The 27,654-nt window shown below is 41.3% G+C and overlaps 1 protein-coding gene across 3 annotated transcripts in view; it reads left to right on the top strand.

The window, feature by feature from the left end:
* Positions 1-7,140, top strand: part of chst15 (carbohydrate (N-acetylgalactosamine 4-sulfate 6-O) sulfotransferase 15) — a 76,550-nt gene extending 69,410 nt beyond the window's left edge. For 2 of the 3 annotated variants that reach the window (XM_060842029.1, XM_060842030.1), the window contains 2 exons: positions 1,633-1,780; positions 6,091-7,140. In XM_060842029.1, coding sequence (XP_060698012.1) covers positions 1,633-1,780; positions 6,091-6,278 — 336 coding nt within the window. In that variant the 3' untranslated portion in view covers positions 6,279-7,140. Of the gene's footprint in view, positions 1-1,632; positions 1,781-4,949; positions 5,054-6,090 lie in introns of all 3 variants that reach the window. The other variant, XM_060842031.1, reaches the window with a different exon arrangement.
* Positions 7,141-27,654: the final 20,514 nt, after the last annotated feature.

Consider the following 27,654-nt stretch of genomic DNA (forward strand, 5'->3'; position numbering starts at 1 on the left):
GTGGCAGGAAAATATTGCCTGGGTCGTCTTTAACGTGGCTGAGTCACAGAGTCATACAGATGTACATCACGGAAACGGACCCTTTGGTCCAACCTGTCAATGCTGACCAAATATCCTAACCCAATCTAGTCCCACCTGCCAGCACCTTGCCCATATCCCTCCAAACCCTTCCTATTTATATACCCATCCAAATGCCTTTTAAATGTTGCAATTGTACCAGCCTCTCCCACATCCTCTGCAGCTCATTCCATACATGCACCACCCTCTGCATGAAAAAGCTGCCCCTTAGGTCTCTTTTATATCTTTCTCCTCTCACCCTAAACCTATGTTCTCTAATTCTGGACTCCCCGACCCAGGGAAAATACTTTGTTTATTTATCCTATCCATGTCCCTCATAACTTTGTAAACCTCTATACGGTCACCCCTCAGCCTCTGATGCTTTTCCGAGAGGGATTGAGCATTAGAGTTTGCTTAATAAAAAATAATATTTATGGAATTTTCAGCTACATTTTGAAATGTACAGAATTTTTCCCTTGGGATCTATAAATCCTTTATAAAATGTCCACCCAAATGGATTTCTGATCTCATATCTGAGACATTTCCATGAGTATCTTTCTAGCTTTCTTGGACTGCCTCTAATCAATCCTTTTCTCATTTCTGGTTACAAGTCTCTCTTTTATTTATGACTGCAATCTTTGTCCTGCATTCAGCTCTTCTCTGCTAAGTTTTCCAATGTCAGAAATCAGTTACTGTGTGAGTTTTTCCTGTCTGCATCTTAAATGTGTTAAAATCAAGGCTTGTACTCTCATCAGTTTGCATCTTTTGCCAGAATTTGAGAACTTTGGATATTCTTTCTTGACCTCAATCTTCCCTCCCTGTTTCATGTCACCAACCTATAATTTCTTGATTTGTCTTATCTTGGTTCTTCACCCAGATCTCTGGGGTCAGATGAGGGATAACCTACCAGTCATACTGAATTCAGTACATTTGTGATACCTATTAGAATGTAATTAAGACGTGGAGCCATGTGTCTCGCTTATTCCTTTTACCATTGCTGATCTTGAAACTTGCCACTGACTACACCATTCAGAAGATATCTGAACCATCTCTTTGGCCTCTCTTTCCAGTTGACCAACAGCCATATTTTTTCGAGTGGCATGGGTTGACTCAGCTTTCCAAGCCTGACATTTCTGTCAGGGATTTTTACAGCTTGTTACTGTAACTTCAACAAAAGATTACTGGAATCCTAGATTCACACCATTTCATTGGGGTTTTTGCTGAAGTTACTGGAGGAGGTCATGAAAACCCTATGGGTTTGTTTCCTTTGTTGTCTTATTCCTTTGTGTTATATCTTCTCGATTGTGGGGAACTACAGAGGGGAAACTCTCCATTCATGTGTAGTGCAGTAAGTCAGTGCACTGATCATACCAAACTGCTATATAATCAAACTGGTCAGCATGGATGAGATGGACTGAAGGGTCTGTTTCCGTACTGTATGACTCTATGCCCCTACATGGGGCTATATACTTTAAAGCATTCTGTACAATGGACATAAATTGATTGACCACAAAGTAAACAGAGGAGAAAGGATGGAATTGCTAAACAATGTATTGCCTTTCTTTTTCTCTTTAGGTGAGATTGCAAATTGGGTTATATGCAGTCTTTCTGTGGGACTGGTTTACAGTTTACAATCCAAACCAATTCCTCATTCTCCGGCTGGAAGAACATGCTGCTGATTTGAAAAAGAGTATGCACAGGGTCTTCGATTTCTTGAACTTGGGTACGCATTTGTATTAAACTGCATTTCTGTGCTAAAAGCATTAGTTTATAAAATATAATTCAAAGAAAAGCTTAGTTAAAAGCAGTATGCTTCATAACGTGTGTGGAAAACTCTGGAGATCAGCAAATAGACAGATGGCCAATGATTTAATGACATTTCGAAGGGACTTAAAACTGGTTTACACCTATCGCTATGTTTACTTGGATAGTGACATGAAAATAACACCCAAGGTAGCCTGAATATTGATTTGCTTTTTAAAGGCCAGCCTGCTTGAAGGCCATTCTCTTTTAGATTAGATTCCCTACAGTGTGGAAACAGGCACTTCGGTCCAACCAGTCCACATCAACCCTCCACAGAGTAACCCACACAGATCCATTTCCCTCTGACTAATGTACCTAACACTACTGGCAATTTAGCATGGCCAATTCACCTAACCTGCACATCTTTGGAGTGTGGGAGGAAACCAGAGCACCATGAGGAAACCCACGCAGACATGGGGAGAATGTGCAAACTCCACACTGGTAGTCACCCAAGGCTGGAATTGAACCTGGGACCTTGGTGCTGTGAGGCAGCAGTGCTAACCACTGAGCCACCATGCTGCCCTTACCATGTAATTTTGCATATTACAATGAAGCTCTTGCTTTAAATACTTGCTTCGGAGTACAGAACTGCTAGATTGTCTGGCTATTTTTGCTGGTGACTGAGAAGCAAAAGGGATTAGTTTTCATGTTACATATCATTTGCTCACTTTTTAAACACAGACAGTAGTAGGAGGAGCATAGAACGCACTGCCTGCAACAGGAGTAAACTCACCAACTGGAAGGGCATTTAAATGGTCATTGGATGGGCATATTGATGAGAATTGAATAGTGTAGGTTAGATGGCTTCAGATTGGTTCCACAGGTCCACGCAACATCGAGTACCGAAGGGTCAGTACTGTACTGTTATATTCTATGTTCTATACACACATGTGCACACACGCACACATGTCAGTGGTCCTGTTTAATGACAGAGTTCAGGACATTATTGGAATCTATCATCAGGTTCAGAGTATTGAGCATTTGAACAAATATGACTCAGAGATTTCTGGAGGGTGAGTCAAAAGAGCAGTGGAGGGAGGATCATTGAATACTGTTAAGATTGAATTTGACACTTTTCAACTGCCTTGACAAGTAAGAAGCTATGAGGAGTAGACAGGAAAGGAATTGAGGTCACAATAAAATCAGCCTTGTTCTTATCAAATAGTGGAGCAGGCTGAAGGGGAGAATGGCCAATTCCTGCTGTGAGTTTGTGTGTGTGGAATCTAGTTTATGTTTTTGCCGAAAATGTTGGGCAGAAGGGTATCTGTTTTGATTTTCATAAGATTCTGCACAAGAGATTAGCAAACTTGCAAGTACATAGAATTGGGCATAACCATCCGACATGAGTTAACAACTGATTGAGAGATAAGAGCTGAAATGATGTTGATGAAGAAAATGTACTTCAGCTGAAGAGATAAGTGGTTTTGACCAGTAACCAATACAGCTTTTCATTGTATAGATTAGTATTTTAGATAATTGGATGAAGATTTGTATGTTTGAGTTTACAGATGATACTAGGTTCAGAAGTGCATTAATTGTGTACAGAAGAGTGATGGCTCCTTCCCACTGTATACCACTGCTGGCTCCATCTTGTAGGTAGGGCAGTGTTCAAGTTTATGCCTGGGGATATTGTCTGTAAGGTATGATTCTGTGAGGTTGTCTAAGTCTGTCTCTGCTGATTTTTGACACAAGTCCTGAGATGTTAGGAAGGAAGACTTTGCAGGGTTCACTGGATTGAGTTTGCCATTGTTATTTCCAAGCCCAAATAAATGTTGGATGTTCTGTCTAGTTTCATTCCTTTGTTTGGACTTTGTAGCAATTTTCATAAGCTGAGTGGCTTGGTTGGCCATTTCAGATGGCAGTGAAGTGTCAAATACATTGCAGTGGATCTGGAGTCATGTTGGCCAAACCAGGAAAGGATGTCAGATTTCTTTCCCTAAAGGATATTCGTGAAAAAGTGGACTTTTATGACAAACAACAATAGTTGTGTGGTCATCATTAATGGGCTTTTATGTTAAAACTCAAATTTGACATTTACCATGGTGGGATTTGCATAGCTATCCCCAGAACATTAATCTGTTCTTCTAGATTACAGGATTCCCTAATTACCCCTGAGAAGCTTCTAGCAAGCTACCTTCTTGAATGGGAGCTATACATGTGGTACATAGATAACCACACTATATTGTTAAGGAAGGAGTTCAAGGATTTTAATGCTGTGATAGTTAAGAAGCAGTGATATAGTTCCAAGTCGGGATAGTGTGGCATGGAGTGGAACTTGCAGGAAGTGATGTCCTTGCTAGATGCTTCTCAGGGGTAATTAGGGAATCCTGTAATCTAGAATAACAGATTAATGTTCTGGGGATAGGTATGCAAATCCTACATGGTAAATGTCAAATTTGAGTTTTAGCATGAACACCATTAATGGTAACCATGTAACTATTGTTGCTGTAGGTGGTAGAGGTCACAGTTTTGCTAGATGATAGATTGTACTGCCACTATGCCAATGGTGACTCCCAGAGTGTTGATCGTCCATGATAGTAATGATGTTGAAAGTTAAGGGGAGATGGCTCAATATTCTCTTGTAGGTCATTGTTTGGAATTTAAGTAGCAAATATGTCACTCGTCAATTATTTGCCCAAATCTGAATGCAGTGCAGATGTTGCTACATATAAACATGGACTTCTTCAGTATATAAGGAGTTGAAAATGGTGCCAAACACTGCAATTACCAGTGAACATGTTGACTTTGAATCTTATATTGGAGAGAAGGTCATTACTAGTATAGCTGAAGATAATTCAGGCTTGGACACTACCCTGAGGAACTGAGGACCAGGTTCAAGTTCCACCTGCTCTAGAGGCATATGTTTGATTTCTGAAGAGTTTGATTTGGAAATATCTACCCTGAAGAATTCCTGCAGCAATGTCCCGGGACTAGGCCTCTCCTCATCACAATGTGGGCCATAGATCAGCCGAAGATAAATGTAGTTAAGTGAACAATCAAGCAAAAGAAAAGGATCAGGGGGCTGAATGGTCTACTGCTTTTCCTCTATCCCTAGTAAAGAATCAATCAACTTCTTATAAATCAAATAGGACAGTCAAATCAGAGTACAGTCCCCAACAATATTCCAAAGATGGGCCTGGGGTGAAGGAAGAGAAAGGAGCCAAATTCTGAGATGTACCAGCTGAGCAATCAGGTACTTTATGTTTATTTGTCGTCTTATTTATGGTGGTGTTGTCATGGAACATGTTAACCCAACATCTGAAAGCATTCAAATTAGATAAATCAGAGCAATATATCTGATTTGATGACACTTTAATAGCAAAATACTTTGTGGCCATTTCAGAACAAAATATTTTTCTGAATGTTATGATGAATTGGCACAAATCTAACTTCTGGTTATCAGTACTGTTTATTTATTTTAAAGTTAGCTTTTTTTATACCAGATATTGAGAGTCTGCTGTTATGGCTTTGTCTCCAAAACTCCAGGAAAAATAGGAACATTCTGCGTGTCTAGTGCCAGACCCTAAATGCCTCTGTTATTCTGAATGTTAATTTGATTGGATTAACTGAGTTTACAAGTGGCTCAAATGATAATTTAGTTCTGATAGCATGCTTATTAGTTAGTTGCCTCTTGAGAATAAATTCACAATAAATGCCATTGAGTCCAAGAATCAAACAAATATTTGTAACACTGGCTCACAGAAATATCAGCCTTTCTGTGAGCCCACTTTCCAGTTTGAATTGAATATGCTCAGCAGCTATTTTTACAAGGACACTGAAGAGGTATCCAGTACAAATAGGAATGTGTATAAAACTGTACTGGGAACATAATAACCCAGTGTTTAAAACAAAATTGAATTTTATCTAACACTGGAAATCTGTGCTTCAGATTAATAGGATATTACAGGGATATGTTTTAAATCATTAGCAGTTTAGGTCTCTAATGAATACTGAGTAACTAGGTATTAGTTTAAGAACTGACAGTCAAGTAACTGCAGTGAGCCATGTTATTTAATTCAAAAGGAAATTGCTTTCCTTCATCTGCCAATGCAAATTAACAAGCATATGTATTTTCTCTCTCACTTAAAATCATGGCAGTATCAGGGGCAAAATAAAAAGACGATACACAGATAGGAAAGGAAAGCAATGTCATATTCAGAGGGAAAGATCTAAAGCTGTTGTTAGTATTGGATTTTTTTTCCCTAAAGCTCTGCTGTTGCTTTTCAACAGGAAGTTTGACTGATCAACAGGAGGCAGCCATCATTAACAATCCTGCGTCAAATACCAGGCGGCCCAAAGACAAAAGCCTCGGACCTATGTTGTCAAAAACCAGGAAGCTTCTCAAGGATTTCTACGGGCCATTCAATGAAAAGCTGGCTTTGCTAATTAATGATGATTCTTTCTTATGGGAAAAATAGAGACCAAATTCATAAAACTGTAAAATATCAAATGTTTTGTATAATGCTTTCTTCGCTATTGTGGAATGTTCAACAAAGCATTAATGTTCAAGTTCAAAGTTATTTTTTTAAGTTTATTTTTAAACTTTTAACTGAAGACTTGTTTAAAATTCATTAGAAGGCATGTCTGAACTTTAAACATAATTATAAAGATGAACATTATCTGTATGCCCTCATGTAACTTTCCGTGGCTATGTAGATTCATAATACTTGTCACGGTGACTGTCATAACAAATCAAAAGTCCTGAGTTTATGTAAACAACTTTTTTAAAAATGTAATTCCTCATGTGGTTTTAAATATTTTGTAGGATTTTCAATTATGCACATGTATTTGGTAAAAACAAAATCTTTACAGAATATGTTTAAATATTGCTGTTAAACATACTTAAGGGGTTTCAATAATAGTGCCTACTTTAGTCTTCCGGGAATTCAAATGCCATAATTATGGTTTAGTAATGGATGTAAGAGCTACTATTTTTAACTTATTTTTATTGCTTCCCTCTCTGTTGGTTTATGTTGTGGAGTGAAAGAGGAATGTTTCTAACAATTGTGATGATTGAGTTCGAGAAAATCCATTATCTTCATTTCCTATTTGTCAAGAATAGTGACCGGCATTTGTTCCTTGTTCTTCAAACCATCAAGTTGCCTTAGTTTACTTGCTTCTCGACAAAACAAAGACTGATGAAAGATGAATTCTTACATCCATGAATTGAATTGGACAAAACAGTGTTTTCAGGATCCATGTGCACAGCAAACCTACTTTTCTATGTAACACTCAGTCACTGTTATAAACAGAAGTTTGCACTGCATATTATGCAATGAATCTATGCTTGGTTTTATTGGGAATTGCTTTTCAGTCCACACTCATACTATTTGCATTTGTCGTCAACTAATTTAGGAAAGTTTATGTCACAGTGCCCCCTATTGTCAAGTGGTTTATAAGTTGAAAAACAGTTTAACTGAGAAAATGTAAGTTCGAATGCATCTTTGTGGTAGTAGACAGAAATTTATTGTGAAATGTTAAAACTTCAGCACAACAAAGGCTTTCAAAGTTTATCTTGTAAATTGCATCAGGAAGAATATGGTTATAACTCATTGAAACTCCTTGGGCACATTTAGCAATAAAGACTGTTAATTTGTCAAATACTGAAAGGACTTTATACATTTGAGAATACTAATATTTTTCTGAATTATTTTTTACATTTGGCAGGGTGAATTGGGTATCTTGACCTGTGCCACCCAGCCAATTGATTCAACATAAGATGTTATCAAGTGGTTTATAAAGTAAAGTCAATTTACACTATAGCTCAGCAATGGCTCAAAACCTGCAGGGCCATAGGCCTTTTTTCACTTTTTTTGGTGTTTTGTTTTGATAAAAACAAAAATGCGTGTGGTGGAATTGAACCTTTCCAAAAACAAGTCAAACATAAACTTCCAGTGGTTATGGATTGTACTTCAGTGGATTCCACAGACAAATTCTTCCTAGACTTCTGGATATTTGAAAGAAAATTCCTAAAAGGTATATTGTAGCTTCAATCACTGACCTACCCGTTATGATGATGGATTAATAAATTGGAAAATAATGAACAGAGGTACAGTTGTGATTTTGCTTTCATTGAGAAATGACCTTGTTGGTGCATTGAGTCAGCCTATGAGTTCAGTCTTGAAGGAACTCAATGGTAACTTGTTAGAGTGCATTATTGCATTTTCCTTGCAATATCCTGGTATTATATTTAACCATTGTCCAACTGTGCAAAATGGGTATTCATATCTACTAGATACTGGAGGGGAGTAGCTGTTAAGGTTAAGATTAACAACAGTATTTTCAGGTTACGTTGGAATGCTTTTTTTAAAAAGTATACAAATTCCTAATTGCATTTAATTGGGTGGGTGTCTTGTGCCAATGTTGGAACATTAGGTTTTTTAATTCATTCATGGGCTATGGGTATGACCAGCATTTATTGCCTGTCCCTAATTGCACCTTGAACTGACTGGCTTGCCAGGGCTGCTTCAGAGTCAACCACATTGCTGTGTGTCTTGATTCTCACGTAAGCCAGACCCGGTAAGGATGAATAATTTCTTTTTTTTAAGAGCACGACTGAATCAGATGAAGCTTTATGACAGTTTTAATTCCAGATTTTCAATCAATACAGATTTCATCATCTGTCACAATGGAATTGAAACCAATATTGAAAGAGCATTATCATGGATCTCTGGATTACCAGTCTAATGATACTACAACCTCCCCAAAATATTACATCATATCTGGGCTATTGAGCTTTGGAAATTCTTATGTATTTGTTTTATTTTTGGAAGAAGTATTAGATTTGCCAGAAAGTGAACCATTGCTAGCCTCTTATCCTCATTTATAGGCAGAGGCGCTGTTTCCTAGCAATGATTATGCAGACCTGGCTATAAAGTTGACAATGACTTTACATGATTTTATAATCTGTGATGTGTGTTCTTGTAGTGAGCAAGTACCATCGGACTAGTGGTGGCACTGACCAGCTGTGAAACCCTCTATATCACCAATTTTTCACCAGCCGTTACTGTATCGCTCCACCACTCAATTTGCATGGGTTTCCTGCCTCCATATTTTACTATCAGAGCAAAGTCTAAGATGTCCATTAAAATCTGCCACTTATTTTTACATGTTTCAGGGCGACATGCCTACCCCTCCCTGTGAGCCCTGAGTATTGTTCTAAATATGGTTAAAATCTAAAAGAGGAAATATTGAGTTGTTGTTAAGAATGATTGTATTATACTCCATGGTGTTAAAACCTTGCAAGCACGCAATGTATATGTAACCAAAATCACTAGCCCACAAAGTGTGCTTACAGTACTCAGTGCTGTGAAAACCACTACACTGCAATACACTTCTTGCATAATTTCAAAACACAAACTTTTCCTCTTCATTTTGATATAATTGACCACATTCTGTTCCCACAAACTTTGTCAATTGTACTGCCTGGTTTTCTACTATAAGCTCATTGAATCTGAATCTGTTAACCATAAACTAAACGCTTATGGAATGCAAGAAAATAAGCATACTTGTCTAAACAACAAATTTGAAAAATGTGTGGTGCTGGTAAAATGCAGCAGGCCAGGCAGCATCCGAGGAGCAGGAGAATCGATGTTTCGGGCATAACCCTTTCTTCAGGAACAATAAATTTGCTCATTAATCTGTGTTTCTGTTTAAATACATATGAAAGCACTATTTATTATGCATTTATGTTACCCCATTATGATATCCTTTCATTCTGCTTTCAGATCCTGCTACTAAGTATTTCTACAATTTTGCTTAATCATCTCCTTAAGAGCAAGGATACCATGCTATAAAATGCCTGGGACCGACAAGTGTCATTATTAGATTAGATTCCCTATAGTGTAGAAGCAGGCCCTTCGGCCCAACATTGACCTTCCGAAGAGTCTCACACCCAGGCACATTTCCCTCTGACTAGTGGGCAATTTAGCATAGCCAATACACCTGACCTGCACATCTTTGGACTGTGGGAGGAAATTGGAGTTCCCAGAGGAAACCCGTGCAGAGACAGCGAGAACGTGCAAACTCCCGAGGCTGGAATTGAACCTGGGTCCCAGGCACTGTAAGGCAGCAGTGCTAACCACTGAGCCACCATGCCATATCTTAATTGGGCATCCTAATAGCTACCAACTGGTACTAATAATCAGGCAATAGTTACAAAAATTTCAAGAATTTAGTTTATTTCCAATTATGGATGTTTAAGTGCAAATGAGGTATATGGTAAACCATTCAGATTTCCTTATCAATCATGGGGCTAGGAGTCTAAAGTCTTGCTGATGCAATACTACAGTAAGCACTAATGCAGACAACAGAAGGACTGCAAATTAGATAATAAAATAAATAAACATTGAAAGTGCTGAAGAATCTCAGCAGGTCTGGCAGTACTTTTGAGAAAGAGTTAACATTTTCAAGTCTAATATGATTACTTCAGACCGAAAGAGATTGGGAAATGGCAATTTTTATACTTTTGACCAAGGTAGAGTAGAAACCAGGGGAACAATTGTGCATACCTAGTGCAAAATACAGGTTTCTAATTGGGGGTGAAAGAGAGAGAAAAGAGATGCAAGTAGGGTATAAACTAAGGGTGAAAATGGATCCTCTCAGCTAAATACTATGTAATCAAGGCAAGGGTGATTAAAGAGTAAGGGACACTTGCCTTTATCAGTGTAGCAATGATGTGGATCTGCCGGTGTTGGACTGGGGTGGACAAAGTTTAAAAATCACACAACACCAGGTTATAATCCAACAGGTTTATTTGGACGTCCAAACTTTTGGTGCACTGCTCCTTTGTCAGGTAGCTAGTTGGGCATTATCTGAGCTGAGACATCACCTTTCCTTTAATAAAACCTTAAGTTTGTGGGCGGCACTGTGGCACAGTGGTTAGCACTGCTGCCTCACAGTGCCTGAGACCCGGGTTCAATTCCTGATTCAGGCGACTGACTGTATGGAGTTTGCATGTTCTCCCCGTGTCTGCGTGGGTTTCCTCTGGGTGCTCCGGTTTCCTCCCACAGTCCAAAGATGTGTGGGCCAGGTGAATTGGCCATGCTAAATTGCCCGTAGTGTTAGGTAGGGGTATGGGTGGGTTGCGCTTCGGCGGGTCGGTGTGGACTTGTTGGGCCGAAGGGCCTGTTTCCACACTGTAAGTAATCTAATCTAATCTAAAAAAAAGTTATCTCGGGGTTGTGACTTGAAACATGTTTTCTGGGATCTACATATTAATCAATTGAAATCTGCATCTCCATTCTAAGTGATTCAAAACTGGTTTCAAAGTAGCAACTTATTCATTCTAACCTTTGTCTTATGTGTGGATTCAAATCACAGCAAGGGGTCCCAAAATGTTATGACCACTTCCAGGGCAAGGTTCTCAATTTTGCTCCAGTATTATATGGGATATGCTAAATTATTAAACTTCTGTATGTGAAGGAGTGAACTGACACACCCTTCTTTATGCTGATTGCACCAATAATAATTTAGAAAGGATCACTTCCCTTATGGATGCCCTTTTACCATATAAATAAACCTTTGCCTTAAAAAGGAACTGAATTAACTGCATTTTCCTGAATTAACAAAATAGTGAGTTTATTAATTACTACATATGAGAGGAAATACTACTACACATACAATTGAGAGCCCAATCCAAAAAGATGAAAGTTTAAAAAAACTTGTATGGGCCAGTTTCTAAATTGTTAGTGAAGAATGAATAGCTATAAGTAGTGGCTGTTGCTGTGAAGGTGATATTAGGAGTCGAATAGTTAATTTTAGAGCTTCCTAATTTCGCAGGATTAGAGTGGTGCTGGGAAAACACAGCAGGTTAGGCAGCATTCGAAGAGCAGGAAAATTGACCTTTCAGGCAGAAGCCTTTTGTCAGGAATGAGGCTGGGAGCCTCCGGAGTGGAGGGATAAATGGGAGGGGGTAGAAGGTAGCTAAGAGTGCAATAGGTGAATTGCAGTCATTGGGGAGACTGGTTGCCTTCTTGCAGAGCACTTTAGGGAACATCTCCAGGATACCTGTACCAAAATCGGTCTCAGCTATCTGGTCTTTCCTTATAATTCAAATCTTCCAATCTTAGTAACGTCCTCGTAGCTCTTTTTTTTGTACCCTTTCCATGTTTAACAACATTTTTCATCTATCAGGGTGACCAGAATTATACATAGTGTTCCAAATATAGCTTTACCAACGTCTTATACAGCTGCAACTCTTGTACTCAGTGCTCTGACCAATGAAAGCAACACCTTTGCACCTGATGTTAAAATGAATTAATCCCTTCGCTCAGGCCTTTTCCCATATGTTTTTACACTTTCTGTCTGAATCATTTGTCTGTTTTCAAATGCTATTAAGCATCATTCTTCAACTAATGCTTCTAGGAGAACAATCCATTTTCTACTATGCCAGTTTTAACTCAGTAGTGGAATTTTGCTTCTGTGCCAGAGAATTATGTATTCAAGCCTCACAGCTGACACTTGAGTTCATAATGTAGGTGACACCTCAGTGCAGTCCTGTCAGGATGCTGCACAATAAAAGAAGGTGCTAGCCTGAGGACCCGCCTGCTACCTTGGATAGACATTGAAAATCTCATATTCCTATATTTTGACGAAGAGGAGCATAATTCTCCTAGTGTGCTGGCCAACACAAAACTTCTGAATCAGTTATTGATTCAGATTGACCTGGGCCTCAATGTAGCTATATGAAGACAAATGCCTGAGCACCATACTCCCCAATCTTCCAGTGGCAAAATTTTGTTAAAAGTAGTCACAGACTCCAGAGTAAGTGCAGCAATGAGTCTAAAGCATCATAGGCAGTGTTCATTTCACACACAAACTGCTGAAGGTTGACATTAAGCAAACATATCATTTACTTAAATAAAAACCAAAAGAACTGCGGCTGCTGTGAATCAGAAACAAAAACCTTTCCTCAAGCGTCATCGGACCTGAAACATTAACTTTGATTTCTCTTCACAGATGCTGCCAGATCTGCTAAGCTTTTCCAGCAACTTCTGTTTTAGTTTCATATTATTTACTTATTCATAAAGGCAACTCTAACGTTTGTCATGTTTTTATATATTATCCATTTTACCAAAGTGATACAGAATCATAGAATGCGGAAGGAGGCCACTCAACTCTTTATTTCTGTAAAAGCAACTCACCTCGCCCCCCTTTTTCTAGTAGCCCTGCCAGCCTTTGCTCCTCCGATAATTATCCAATTCCCTTTTGAAGACCTTGATTGAAACTACCTCCACCACACTCTCACGTAGCTCATTCCAGATCTTAAGCATACACTGAGTGACAATGTTTTCTCCCAATCTACAAGGCTCAGATTCTTCATAATTTTGACATTACTAACAATATATAATGACAGTTTCTTTCCTATTTTGTGGTTAATTATCATGCCTATAAATCAGGATTGTGTGAAAACACAAGGCAGCTCTTTATTGCTGCACATTGCAGAGTCTGATTTATAACAACTTCTCACAGACTGTCTTCTCAGGAAATGAATCTGGCTGAGATCACCTTTTCTTACCATGTTCAGAACACATTCTATGTAATCCCAATGCCAATGAATGAGTTCAGAAAAGTAAGTGGCTATCAGTCTTCCTCCTCTGAGACCTGATTTTAATTAATTTCCATTCAGTTCTTATTTTGTTAGCTATCATTGACTTGTTAGTCAGTAGAATGATTTGAAATGCCTTGTAGTTTATGTACAGTTTTATCTAATTATTCTCTCAGTCAAAACTGAGGTTGCATGCCTGGTCTTCATGGAGCTGACACATTAGAACAGATTTTGGGGAAGGAGCATTTTGTGTCATGCCCTATTATCGAAACTTTTTGCACCAATTAACTCAAAAACGAGTTGCTCCCTATGTTGACGTATCTTTTCCTTGTCAAAAGTTGTTATCCAATTAACATATTAGTGAAAGTTTATGTCATTCTCATTATGTTTTCAGCAAATGTGTGTCTCAAGACAATTGTTTCAAAAAGACTCTGTTAAATAAAGGTGAATCAGAACCACTCAGACTTGCTCTTGATATGAAAAACTACACTATTAAATTATGCCCTTGTCTGAGCTTCAAGTATTGTACTCAACAAAGTTCAATGTTCAGTTGAATTTTGCCTCATAATGCCCATTATAGCAGTAAGTCTTCCCTGATTGGATCAGGTTCACAGCCCAATCAGGGAGCTCTGACTGACAGGTATAATCAGAAAAGTTCAATTTGGAAATGTTCTATTTTGGAAGTTCCCTGGTTAATTTATTATTATTGGCTCTATTCTACATTTAAGTATCAATTGATTATGAAAGGTAGCTGAAAATGAACACAAGAAATTGAGTTGTGATTGTTATTGACACAACTTTTAATTTAAACTTTCCACAAATATGGATTTAATTACTTCATTGGTATTATTCTGCATTTGAAGAAAATGTTTCTTGAAGAGCATTAGCCTTTATTTCAGTTTATTGTGTTTTGGGCAGGAATTCTTATATCCATAATGAAATCGCTCCACAGAGGCTGGTATCCTGTCGCCAAGTCACCCTTTATTTACATATACATAGTACTTGACACTGATCCAGTTCCCTCAGAGCCAGCTCTCAGAGTGGACAGAACCTCTGACACTGTTTATACCTGTCAGCCAGGGTTACCTGATTGCGCTAGTAACCTGTTCCAATCAGGGAACTCACATTCTATGAGATCTACTTGGCTGACCTCATTATAACCACTGCATTCCTCCTCCTCTATGTCCATGAACATCTGTCGGTTCTTTTTCTTGTAGCCTCACTTGTGACATTTCTGCACTTGGTCTGGGTCCTCTGACTCTGACTCAGTTACAGGCATCATGTACCGGACCATAGTCCACCTCTTTCACCAGGAACATCTTGGAAGAAATTCATCCATTTCTTCTGAAGGTAAGATGTTGAAGCTGCGACATTTGCCATGTCCATCTCAAGCTCCAATGTTTCTTCAACGCTAGATGGAGAGAAAGAGATGGGTGGTTTCTGGAACTGTCAGGAAGGCAGTCAAGGAGCCGGGAATGTTTTCTTGGCTCACCGTTTCTGAGATTGCAGCTTTCCCTGGGGTCCACTTGCTTGTTCAGGACCGCCTCACTTATCTGAACTTTGTATGTCACAAGCACTAACCTCTTAACGGACCATTCCTCTTTCACACACTGGGCCATTTCCAAGGCTTCAACACCAAACTTTGTCTCCTGAAGTAAACTGTCTCTCTCACTTACTGGAGTCTTGTGTCTAGCATTGGCATTCCTGATCCCGTTTCACCCTTCCCCCAGATCCAGGAACGTCAGATTTAACCTGACGCGGTGTCTTCTCCCCATTAACAACTCTGCTGGAGCTATCCCTGTAGTTGCATGAGGGGTAGTCCGATAAACAAATCGGAACCAGGACAGTTTGGTCTTGAGCAAAGTTATACATTGTTTCTTTAAGCCAGCCTTCAAAGTTTGGACTGCTCTTTCCATCAGACCATTGGATGATGGATGGTATGGAGCTATACTTCTATGTGGAATACCTTTTGACTTTTGGAAGTATTTGAATTCCTGCTAGTAAATAGTGGCCCTTTGTCTGTGACCAAGACTTCTGAGAGCCCATTTACTGCAAAGCTTGCTGACAGCTTTTCTATTGTCATCCCAGTGTTTGTCAAATGAACCCTATGCATATCCAACCACTTTGAGTGGGCACCCACAATGACAAGAGCACTGAGCCCATGAAAGCTGACGTATCACTAAGTCCAGGGGTTACCTAGTCATTCCCCTGAATATGGAGGAGCTGCTGATGGTAATTTTTGTCTTGTTGGCACTTGGGCCAATCATCCACCAACACGCATCCAATCCTGGCCACCAGACATAATTTCATACCAACACATTCATTTTGGAAACCTCTGAATGACCCTGGTGGAGGTCAGCCTGTATCTGGTGGAAACCTTTGCTGGAGACAATCTCTCTTGCTCCCCACTATAAAATGTCATTCTCTTCGGTAATCTGGTCTCATCGGGTCCAGAAAGATTTCAGTTCTGGTTAAAACCACTGGATTTTTTTGTGTCCACAGTCTGATATTGTCAGCTGTGATTGGAAGGGTGTCCAGAAAGTTTAAAACCAGAATGCACTGTTCTAATGGTGACACCATCAGTGGTGTGACTGTCAGCGGGAGGCAGTTCAAGGCATCCACATTTGCTACTTGGCCTCCTAGACGGTGTTTCAACTTGTAATTGTACACACTCAGAATGAGAAACCATGGCCTAATTCGACTTGAAGCTATGGACAGCATGATCCTTTCCTCTTTAAGTAGCCCTACCAAGGCTTTGTGGTCCATTATTTTACAAGTTTACTTGCATAAAGATATTGATGGAACTTTCTCACACCAAAGATGATCGCCAAGCCTTTCTTCTCTGTCTGGGTGAATTTGAAATCTATATCAGCCAAGGCCTGGGAGGCATATGCTATTGGGTGTTCCTCTCCATTGGACAATCTATGAGCCAACACCACCCTGATACATACAGGGAGGCAGCACATTTCAGCACCAGATCTGGCTTGTATTGTGCTTACATCTTAGACAATAATATCTGCTTCTTGACTTCCTTAAAGGCTATGTCTTGGCTGTGAGACCATTTCCAAGGCTGACCCTTTATCAACAGCAGATATGAGGGTGCCAGGATGGAGGCCACGTTATGTATGAACTTTCTGTAATAATTCATCAATCCAAGGAAAGATCTAAGTTCCAGTGTAGAATTGGGAGATGGGGCACCTTTGATCCCCCTCACTTTATCTTCCGACAGTGTAACCTGGCCCTATCAACTCTGGAGCCCAAGTAGGTCATTTGCAGTGCCTGGAACACACATGTTCCCCTTCTAGGGCGTACACCCACCTTGGCGAAATGTCTGTGGACTACATCCAAGTTCTCTAAGTGCTCCTTACTTGTCCTCCCTGTTATTAACATATTATCCAGATGAAGTGTGACCTGGGATAGACTTTATAAAATGTTCTCCATCATCCACTGAAAAATGGCACAGGCTGATGATACCTCAAATGGCAGTCTCGTATATTGGTTCAAACTCTTGTGGGTACTTGTTGTAGCATACTTTAGGAATCCTCATCTCACCACAATTGCAAGTACACATGGTTCATGTCCAGCTTGATTAAGGATAGTTCTCCTGCCAGCTTTGTGTACAAATACTCTATGCGAGGGATTGGGTATTTATCCAGCTGCAAAAAGCAGTTTACCGTTCATTTAAAATCCCCACAAAGGTGAACTGACCTGTCAGGCCTCACAATTGGTACGCCTGGCGCTGCCAATTGCACCAATCGATTCCTTTGCTTCCCAGACTCCTGATTTCTTCCTCTACTTTTGCACATAAGGCATTATAGAATCGTGGATTTGCTTCCTGGTCAACAGGTAGGGTGGCCTTGGCTCCTTTAATAGTCCCTAGACCTTCCTGAAAGACTTCCATGTACTTAATTAGTACTTCACTCAGGCAGCCATTTTTTCAAAAATATTGAGCTAATCTAGGTGAATCTTTCTCACCAATTCACCCCATCAAGCTTAGCCCGAGCCTTTTACTACAATCTGTGATAACTCAACCAGCTACTTCTTATTAGAGACCAGAACTGAAGTTGTACCCTTAATCTGTTCCCCAGTATAAGTTCTCAGTCTAGTCAAGATTTTAGGCAAACTTATGGGTTGGAGTCTCAAGCAAATTTTGTTAAAGACTAGTTTGGCAAACACTGATATAGCACTTCTGTATAACCTCCATGAGAACTGGGTGACCATTTAACTAGAAATTTATTTTGATTAGTTCTGATTGGGATGTTTCTGAGCAACTTCTCTGTTCTAAACCAGATGTACTGACCTATCCAGGATGTACACTCTCCTGGATACAGGCTTATGTATTCTCTCACTCAATTTAGGTCCAGTGGGGATATTTTGCTGTCTTGAGTCTGCATACCAGTAGCAACTGCAATGGCTTGCCATCTTGGATCCTGAAAATGTTTTTAACCATTTGGCTGAGACTTGGCTTTGTTTTGGGGTTTGCTGTGGGCTGACCTAGAGTCTCCCTGTTCAGGTTTTATCCTGAGTGAGGCAGTACAATTGCCTTCACTCAAGTGGTGGCCCCCAGGCTCAGTCAGCCTGGCGAGAGTGTCCACTTCCATGGCATCCCCTGAAACTCATATGCTCTACTTGCTGCATTTTCTAATGACAAAGCCAATTGTAGCGCCTGTTTGAAGTCCAGTTGGGCTTCAGCTAGTATTCGCTTTTGCATGGCCACACCATCAATCCCACATACCAAATGGTCTCTCAGCATCTTATTAAGGGTCAAACCAAAGTTACATGTCTCTGTCAGTTATCTTAACCTCGTCAAAAACCCTGACAAGGATTCCCTTGGTTCCTGAATTGCTGAGTAAATCCAATTGTGTCTCAGCATTAGAGGAGTCTTAATATTCTACTATTAGATAATTTTAATATCTAGTGTCTCAGAAAACATTGGCTCCTAATAACTGAAAAAGCCACAGGTCCACAAGCTGTCAGGAGAATTACTCATTGCTTTTCATCTGTCCCAATGTCATTTGCCTGGAAAAAATAATGCATTATTTTCACATACTATGCCCAGTCTTCGACAACAGGATTGAATGAGTCAAGCTTTCCAAATAACAACATGAAGCTAGAAATGCTTTCCCCATCTCAAGGACAACTGTTGAGAGCAAATTTCTTCAGCAGCATATTTTTTTCTCTCATTGCCACTAAAATAGCTCCACATAGGCCAGTATCCCATCACCAAGTCACTCTTTATTTACACTTGTATGATACTTGACACTGGTCTGGCTTCCTCAGAGCTAGTGTTCAGAGTGAACTGGATCTCTGACACTCCTGTTTACATCTGTAAGACAGGTCTCCCTGATTAGACCATTTTAACTGCCCCAAACAGTTATGAGGTGCCCCTGGTTAACCTCATTATAATCATTATAGATATGACATGGCAGATGACAATAGTGGATTGTATCAATATTTTTATTTTATTATCAATACTAATGCAAATTGTTTTCTTTAATTTCCTTAATCCAAAGTTGATATTAATTGGTTTGGTCAACAGAATAATATATTTTGACTCCAGAATATCACTGATTGATTTATATATTCAATTATGAATATGAGCAAGTATTAGTGGGTGGCATGGTGGCACAGTGGTTAGCACTGCTGCCTCACAGCGCCTGAGACCCGGGTTCAATTCCCGACTCAGGCGACAGACTGTGTGGAGTTTGCACATTCTCCCCGTGTCTGCGTGGGTTTTCTCCGGGTGCTCCGGTTTCCTCCCACAGTCCAAAGATGTGCGGGTCAGGTGAATTGGCCATGCTAAATTGCCTGTAGTGTTAGGTAATGGGGTAAATGTAGGGGTATGGGTGGGTTGCGCTTCAGTGGGTCGGTGTGGACTTGTTGGGCCGAAGGGCCTGTTTCCACACTGTAAATCTAATCTAATCTAATCTAAAAAAAAATTAGTACAGCCAAATCATTACTGTCTCTGAATTTGCCTGACTTGCTTTCTATTCAAATGCTTTGCACCACACTGGGGCAGCATTGTACAACATTTTTTCACATTGTTAAGTTATTGATGAAGCACTTGTATTATATCTAGTACTAGATCTACATCCTTAGCAGAAATCTTCATTAACTTATACTTCGAAAATGCAAATTGTGTTTAATTAGTGTCAGAGCTACTGACAAAATTAGAAGTTTATCTTAATGTGTAAAGTGATTAAGATTTGGAGAGATATAGAAATTGCATGGTGAAAAATTAAAATGAAATAGCAGTGCTGAAAATACGTAGTTAGTCAATCAGCACTTGAAAGAAAATAATAGATTGATGTTTTCAGCATAAACAACATGCTGCTGGCATTTTGTTTTTTTTCATGCTGATTGGCATGTCCTTTCTAAAACTTTCATCTTTTAGAGGTATCAACATTTTACTCGCTGTGATAAAGCTGTATGTTAGTGTCCCGTGTACCCACTAACAACCTACTTTTGTTGAAGCATTCTGGAAAAATGTGGTGGAAAATCTGTGAATTAACTGTAAGTAACCATGGAAACATTGTTCTGCATATATTCTGGAAGCTACCATCTGTCTTTTGCCTTCAGGTTCAGATTTATTAATTCTTGCTGGATTGCCTATAGCTAAAATAATAACTTCCAAATATTGAAAAACAACCACAATTTTTTTAAAATTTCAGATTACAATGAAAATAATTCCTAGAACATCTACTGTGTTTAGCAGGGCTGGGCATAAAGCATCAGTGGGGACAGACCTCATTTATAATTTGTTGCATGATTGTCCCTTGGCATAAGGGGCCTTGTATATAGATATAAGGCTCCTGATCTGATCAGTTAAAATGCCTTTACTAATAGAAAACTTGAATTACTCAACAACTGCAGTCAAGTTTCTTCCGAATTCAAAGCTGTTTCTAATTTAAAGAGGCTTTAAGCAGCTAAACTTTGTCCCTTGATATCCTTTTTCAGTAAAGCCATCACATTCCTGGTGCCAGTTATAAATCAATTGTGATTAGCAAGTTAATAGATTAGAACCAAGCTTGTATAAACCATTTTATTAAAATTCTACTGCTTGGTCAGCCCAGCAATGCAACTCCACACACATGATCTTCCAAGGCTCTCCCTATCTCTGTGACCTTCTCCAGATGAACCCTTCAATTCTGGTATTTTGTATCCTCAATTCTCTTCCTTTGCTGTTGATCATCAAGCCTTCAGCTGTGTATACCCTAAATTCGAGAATCCCCGCTGTAAATTTTGTCTCTTTCTCTTCTTCTTTAAAACACTCAGGAGGGGAAAGAGTGGAGTAAATGCCTATGAATGTCATTACTTCCCAGAAATCTCAGTACAATGGTGTAGGTACTGTTCGGTCACTGAATTGATGCTGACTCAGCACCCTCAAACTTGACTATCATCCATAGCAAAACTGGGGCATCTCTCAAAAACTGCCTCCTGATCCCCCAAAGCCTGTCCAGCATCTACAAAGCTCAAGATAGTAATATGTTTTGTACTTGTGCTTTTATTTCCCTTTTAATTCTGTTTTTGTATTCAAGATGGTTGTGTTTTTACAAAAAAATAGGGTTTTGTATCTAAGATGGCACCAGAGAATGGTATCGAGAGTATGGTGCTGGAAAAGCACAGCAGGTCAGGCAGCATCCGAGGAGCAGGAGGCATAAGCCCTTCATCAGGAGGGCCTGACCTGCTGTGCCTATTCAGTGCCACACTCTTGACTCTGATCTCCAGCATTTGCAGTCCTCACTTCCACCAGAGAATGATGACTGTATACACTTTTCACTTCTATGCTTCTGTACTTCTGTGTTTGAATACATGTGACAATAAAACCAAATTCCATTTCTGATTAAATATTCTCTACTTGTTTGGATGGGTTTAGCTCCATCAACCCTCAAGAAGCTTGATGCTACCTAGGACAAAGCAGCCCACTTTATTGACATCACATCCACAAACATTCAGATCTTTCACTACTGATGCACAGCCGCAGTCTTGTGTACCATTTACTAGATGCACTGCAGAAATTGACCAAGGCTCCTTAGACAACACCTTCCTTCCAAAGTCACATGGGAAAGCCACCACTTACAAATTCCTCTTCAAGCCACTCAGCACTTGATTTGGAAATATATCACCATTCCTTCAGTATATCGAGTCACAATCTTGAACAGCATTCTGAGTCAGCCTACAGCAAATGTACTGCAGCAGTTCAGAATCCCTACTAGAAGAATCCCTACAGTGCGGAAACAGGCCTTTTGGCCCAACAAGTCCACACCGACCCTCCGAAGAGTAATCCACCCAGAGCCATTCCCCTACTCTTTTGCTCTACATTTATCACTGACTATTGGCCCTAACCTATAAATCCTTGAATACTATGGGCAATGTAGTATGGCCAGTTCAACTAACCTGCTCATCTTTAGATTGTTGAGCACCTGGAGGAAACTCATGCAGACATGGAGAGAATGTGCAAACTCCACACAGACAGTTGGAATTGAACCCAGGTCCCTGGTGCTGCGAGGCAGCAGTGCTAACCACTGAGCCCCTGTGCTGCCCCCAGAGCTGGTGGTGAGCTCACTTCAAGAAGGGAACTCACCACCAGCATCTCAAGACTATGCTGGTCCAACCAGCAATGCCCATATCCTATGAATGAGCAAAGGGATGAGTTAATCAAAGCCAAAGTGAAACTTTAGACCTTGCTTTTCTTGGGAATTGTGTGTAAGTCTGTTATTCATTGAGATTCCATGAATAAAGTTAATATTAGTAATTGATTTGTTCCTGTCAAATGATAGCAACCAGCTAAGATAAAAGATATGCCATTGCTAAAGTGAAGACAGGCTTATATAGATTATGATTTGGAGATGACTGGGGTGTACAAAGTTAAAAATCACATAACACCAGGTTATAGTCCAACAGGTTTAGTTGGAAGCACACTAGCTTTCGGAGCGACGCTCCTTCATCAGGTGATAGATGAAGGAATGTCGCTCCGAAAGCTAGCGTGCTTCCAATTAAACCTGTTGGACTATAACCTGGTGTTGTGTGATTTTTAACTTTATATAGATTATGCACTGTGGTTAGGAGAGGTGGTGATATAATGTGGAATACTGAGTTGATGCTCTCCTCAAATATACTGCCCCATATTGTGTTTCATTTTATGCTGGTGAAGGGGTTCCCACCCTCTAGTAGAAAGGTTGGGATGAGCCCAGAGCCTTGACAATGATGAGATGTCAGGGAGGCAAAATAGTCTGGTGAAGGGCTTGGCTTTAGTGTTTGGGCTCTCTGCTTGACGCAGTGAACCAAAATCCAGGCCAAGTTCCATCTGGGTTTCTACTGCAGACAAAATCCCAGTTGTAATTGGAGCAGACCATTTAGTGGTCAAAATCAGAGAAGTCGCAGGAGGGTAGCTTTCAGGAGCACTGCTGCTCGAGATCCCACCTTCAACTTTCCCCACCTTTGGAAGGGGGCCATAACAATCCAGCTATTAACTTAAGAAGTGAGACTGTGCTGTGCCAAGGAAATAAAGGAAGAATGGCCAGCTTGTTAATTTATCTGACTTGCTCAGCTTATTGAATTTTTAACAGCACTGCTCTCCAGTTTCAGGGAAGAGTGATAATTCCCAGTGGGAGTAACTGCTTCTCTACATGGGGAGAAAAAGATACCCTTCACTAGTCTTTCTTTCACAGGCAGCCAACTGCTTGTGTTTCCCTTAGCCAATCAATGGAGAAGTGTTTGTAGAATTCTCTCACTAAAACTGTGGGTTCTTAGGTTGCGTTTCTGTGTGATGCCTTGCCACTTACGAGGTTTCTTCTGCTTGCTTTCCCAATAGTGTACATTCTTGAAAAGTGACACATGGGAAAAATAATTCAATCAGTGAAGCCACTTAATATTTAATTCAACTTTGTTTGTCACCTGCTGCTCCAACAGCTTGCTACTGCAATCTGGCCAGAATAAGGTTTTCATTGTCTGTATTCTAATTTCCAAAATATCCTCGTACATTTATTCCCAGTTTACTCACAATTTGTGTCACAGAGATTTATTACATGCAGTAAAGTGTTGGCCTGGACTTTGTCTCCTGAGCTTGCTGCTTTGCATCCAGTTCAAAGATGTGTTTCCATTTTCTTTATGCTTCCATATTTTGTTCAGGTCTTGTGCATTCATGAAGTGTGAACCCTACCCTTTGTATCCTTGTTCCAACATCATGGAAGGATTTATAGTTTGACTTAACAATAATTAAGCAGCTGCTTAGAACATTTCTCCAAATTTTGTTCCAAATGTCAACTTCCTCTTAGTGTGCATTTCGATCTCATTACTGATCACAAGATGGCTTTATTCAACTTCAGGCGTATTGCAGTACGTTGTGGTAAGGCAGTGCAGTTACCTGGATGAAGGCTGGTTACAGGAAAAACCTTTATCCTTCTCTACTGTTTGTTGTCCTACTTTGCCGATGAAAAAACAGTTGAAAATCCTAGTAACAGAATAATATGCTGGTAACTGCAAGCATTAAAGAAAGAAAGATAATTGTTCTGCCTAATAGACTGTATCGGTTACTGCAACATTAAAGTAATTTGAATATAATCAATGTTATATCTGTTAGGGCTGAATCTTACCATACTTTGGCTAAGAGTCATTGAGTTTCGTGAAGGATTTCTCTCTGTGAGACTGGCTGGATTGTCTCACATTATCAAATCAAATCAGCCTAATTAGTTCCCAACTGAGCAGCGATGGCACTTCTCTTGTCCAGTGCCCAATTATCATTGGCAGAAGTACTCACCATGGCCAGGATATCCCAGGGTATACCAACATTCCTGGTACCAATGCCAGAATTCACTGACTGTAGTACACCCAGTGTAGCATGGTAATCTCTGCACTTTCCCAGGCATTTGTCCTGGGCACAGCTGTGAAAGAAAAGTCCCAACCCTGTTTTGCGGCAGGGAGTTGGAGATCCTGGAGGACAGGATGGTACTGAGGGCCATCCTCTTCCCAAAAAACTGCCAGAGGAGGTCATGCCATTAGATGCTGCCTCCACTATCAACAGGCACAGCCCTGCAAGACATCCCTCCTGCAACTCAACAAAAAGAACATGGGGATAGCTCAGCGGGAGTACCGGTCGAGCTGTAACCTTTAGATTAAAGGCAGCTGAGTACTTTACTGGCACAGCTCTGCAGCTGGCTGAAGAGGTAATGCGCCAGGACACTGGCGCTCAGAGGACCGATGGTGGCCAGGCACCTGCTCAGACCCAGGCAGGAGAGGAGCCTGTAGTGTCAACAGTCAATGACTTCATCTATATGCACAGGCAGACACAGGGGCAGCAGGCAGCTTTGTCAGGACCATTGAACAACCTGGTACAAAGTCAAAAGTGTGGTGCTGGAAAAGCTCAGCAGGTCAGGCAGCATCTCAGGAAAATCGACGTTTTGGGCATAAGCACATCATCAGGAATGCGGCTTGTGAGCCAAGGGGGTAGAGAGATAAATGGGGGGGGGGGGCAAGTTGGGGCTGGGGGGAAGGTAACTGAGAGGTAGATGAAGGTGGGGATAATGGTGATAGGTCAGAGAGGAGGGTGGAGCAGATAGGTGGGAAGGAAGATGAACAGGTAGGACAGGTCTTGAGGGCAGTGCTGAGTTGGAAGGTTGGAACTGAGATCAGGTAGGGGGAGGGAAAATGAGGAAACTGGTGAAATCTACATTGATGCCGTGGGGTTGGAGGATTCCAAGACGGAAGATGAGGCGTTCTTTTTCCAGGTGTCGGGTGGTTAGGGTTTGGCAATGGAGGAGGCCCAGGACCGATATGTCCTCGCTGGAGTGGGGGGGAGGTGTTTGGCCACAGGGCAATGAGGTTGCTTCATGCATGTGTCGCGGAGATGTTCTCTGAGGTGTTCTGCAAGTAGGCGTCCTGTCTCCCCAATGTAGAAGAGACTGCATCGGGAGCAACAGATGCAATATTTGGCATGTATGGAAATGCAGGTGAAACGTTGATGGATGTGGAAGGCTCTTTTGGGACCTTGGACTGAGGTGAAGGGGGAGGTGTAGGTGCAGGGTTTGCAATTCTTACAGTGGTAGGGGAAGGTGCTAGGAGGGGAAGGTGGGTTGTTGGGTGGGTCGGGTGCGTGGAGGTAACGGTTTTTACGGAAAATGGATAGGGATGTGGAGGGAAATATATCTTTGGTGATGGTGTCTGTTTGTAGTTGGCGGAAATGGCAGATGATGATATGATGTATCCGGAGGTTGGTGGGATGGAAGATGAGGACCAGCGGGGTTCTGAATTTGTTAGGGTTGAAGGGATGAGGTTCCAGGGTGGAGATGCAGGAAGTGGATGAGATGCGGTGGAGTGCATCATCAACCACGTGGGAGGGAAAATTGAGGTCTTTGAAGAAGGAGGCCATCTGGTGTGTTCTGTGGTGGGACTGGTCCTCCTGTGAGCAGATGTGGCAGAGGCGGAGGAGTTGGGAATAAGGGATACCATTTTTACGGGAGGCAGGGTGGGAGGAGGTATAGTCCAGGTAGCTTTGGGAGTCGGTGAGTTTGTAGAAGATGTCCGCATTGTGTCGGTCACCGTTAATGGAGATGAAGGGGTCCAGGAAGGGGAGGGAGGTGTCTGAGATGGACTAAGTGAATTTAAAGTTAGGATAGAATGTGTTGGTGAAGTTGATGAACTGTTCAACTTTCTCATGAGAGCCTGACATGGCACTGATGCATGAGGTGATCAATGTAGCAGAGGAAAAGGTGGGGAAGATGGATTGTTTCATGTAGCCAACAAACAGACAAGCGTAGCTGGGGCCCATGTGGGTGCACATGGCTACCCCTTTCATCTGGAAGAAGTAGAAGGATTCAAAGGAGAAATTATTGAGGGTAAGGACCAGTTCAGCCAAACAAATGAGAGTGTCAGTGGAAGGGTACTATTGGGGACACAGGGAGAGGAAGAAATGGAGGGCTTGGAATCCTTCGTCATGGGGATAGAAATGTATAAGGACTAGTTGTCCATGGTGAAGATGAGGTGTTGGAGGCCAAGGAAATGAAAGTCTTGGAGGAGGTGGAGGAGGTGGTGAGGAGTTCCTGGACCGAGAAGTAGGATAGTATCTAGGTAGGTGGAGATGATTTTGGTGGGGCAGGAGTAGGCTGAGATGATGGGTCGGTTGGGGTAATCAAGCTTGTGGATCTTGGGTAGGAGGTAGAATCGGGCTGTGTGGGGTTCCCGAACTATGAGGTTGGAAGCTGTGGGTGGGAGATCCTCTGAGATGATGAGGTTGTGCATGGTCTGGGAGATGATGATTTGTGATGGGAGGTGAGGTCGTGGCCAAGACAGTAGGACGAGGTGTCTGCAAGTTTACTTCAATGGTGTAGAAGTCAGTGCGCCAAACTACCATTGCACTACCCCCTTGGTTCGATGGTGAGGTTCGGATTGGAGTGGAGGGAATGGAGAACTGCCCATTATGAGGGTGAGAGGTTGGAGTGGGTGAGGGGCATTGAGAGGTTGAGAATAGACAACGAGGTGGTCAATGTTCTGAGTTCCGTCCAAGGCCCTAGAGGAGCGTTCCACATCCATCATAGATTTACATCCACTTCCACACATGTCATTTACTGTATCCATTGCTCCCGGTGCAGTCTCCTCTACATTGAGGAGACAGGACGCCTACTTGCAGAATGCTTCAGAGAACATCGTCAGGACACATGCACAAAGCAACCCCACTGCTCCATGACCAAACTCTTTAACTCCCTCTCTCACTCCACCAAGGACATGCAAGTGCTGGGCCTCCTGCATCGGCAAACCCTAGCCACCCGACACCTGGAGGAGTTATGCCTCATCTTCCATCTTGGAACCCTCCAGCCACACGAGATTAATGTGGATTGCACCAGTTTCCTCATTCCCCCTCCCCCCACCTTATCCCAGACCCATCTTTCAATTCGGCACTGCCCTTTTGACCTGTCCTATCTATCCATCTTCCTTCCCACCTATCCACTCTCCCTCCCCACCAACCTATCACCATTACCCCCACCTTCATCGACCTATTGCAATCCCAGCTACCTTCCCCCAGCCCAACCCCTCCACTTCCATTTATCTCTCAGCACCTCCTGGTCCACAAACCTCATTCCTCATGAAGAGCTTATGCTCAAAACACCAATTCTCCTGCTCCTCGGACACTGCCTGTGCTTTCCCAGCACCACACTCTCAACTCTCTGATCTCCAGCCATCTGCAATCCTCACTTTCTTCGACCTGGTACAAAGGCTGCAGGACTACTGCAGTGAGACTGGAATCTGCTTAC

Source organism: Hemiscyllium ocellatum, chromosome 22 (genome assembly GCF_020745735.1).
Source record: "Hemiscyllium ocellatum isolate sHemOce1 chromosome 22, sHemOce1.pat.X.cur, whole genome shotgun sequence".
NCBI lineage: Eukaryota > Metazoa > Chordata > Chondrichthyes > Orectolobiformes > Hemiscylliidae > Hemiscyllium > Hemiscyllium ocellatum.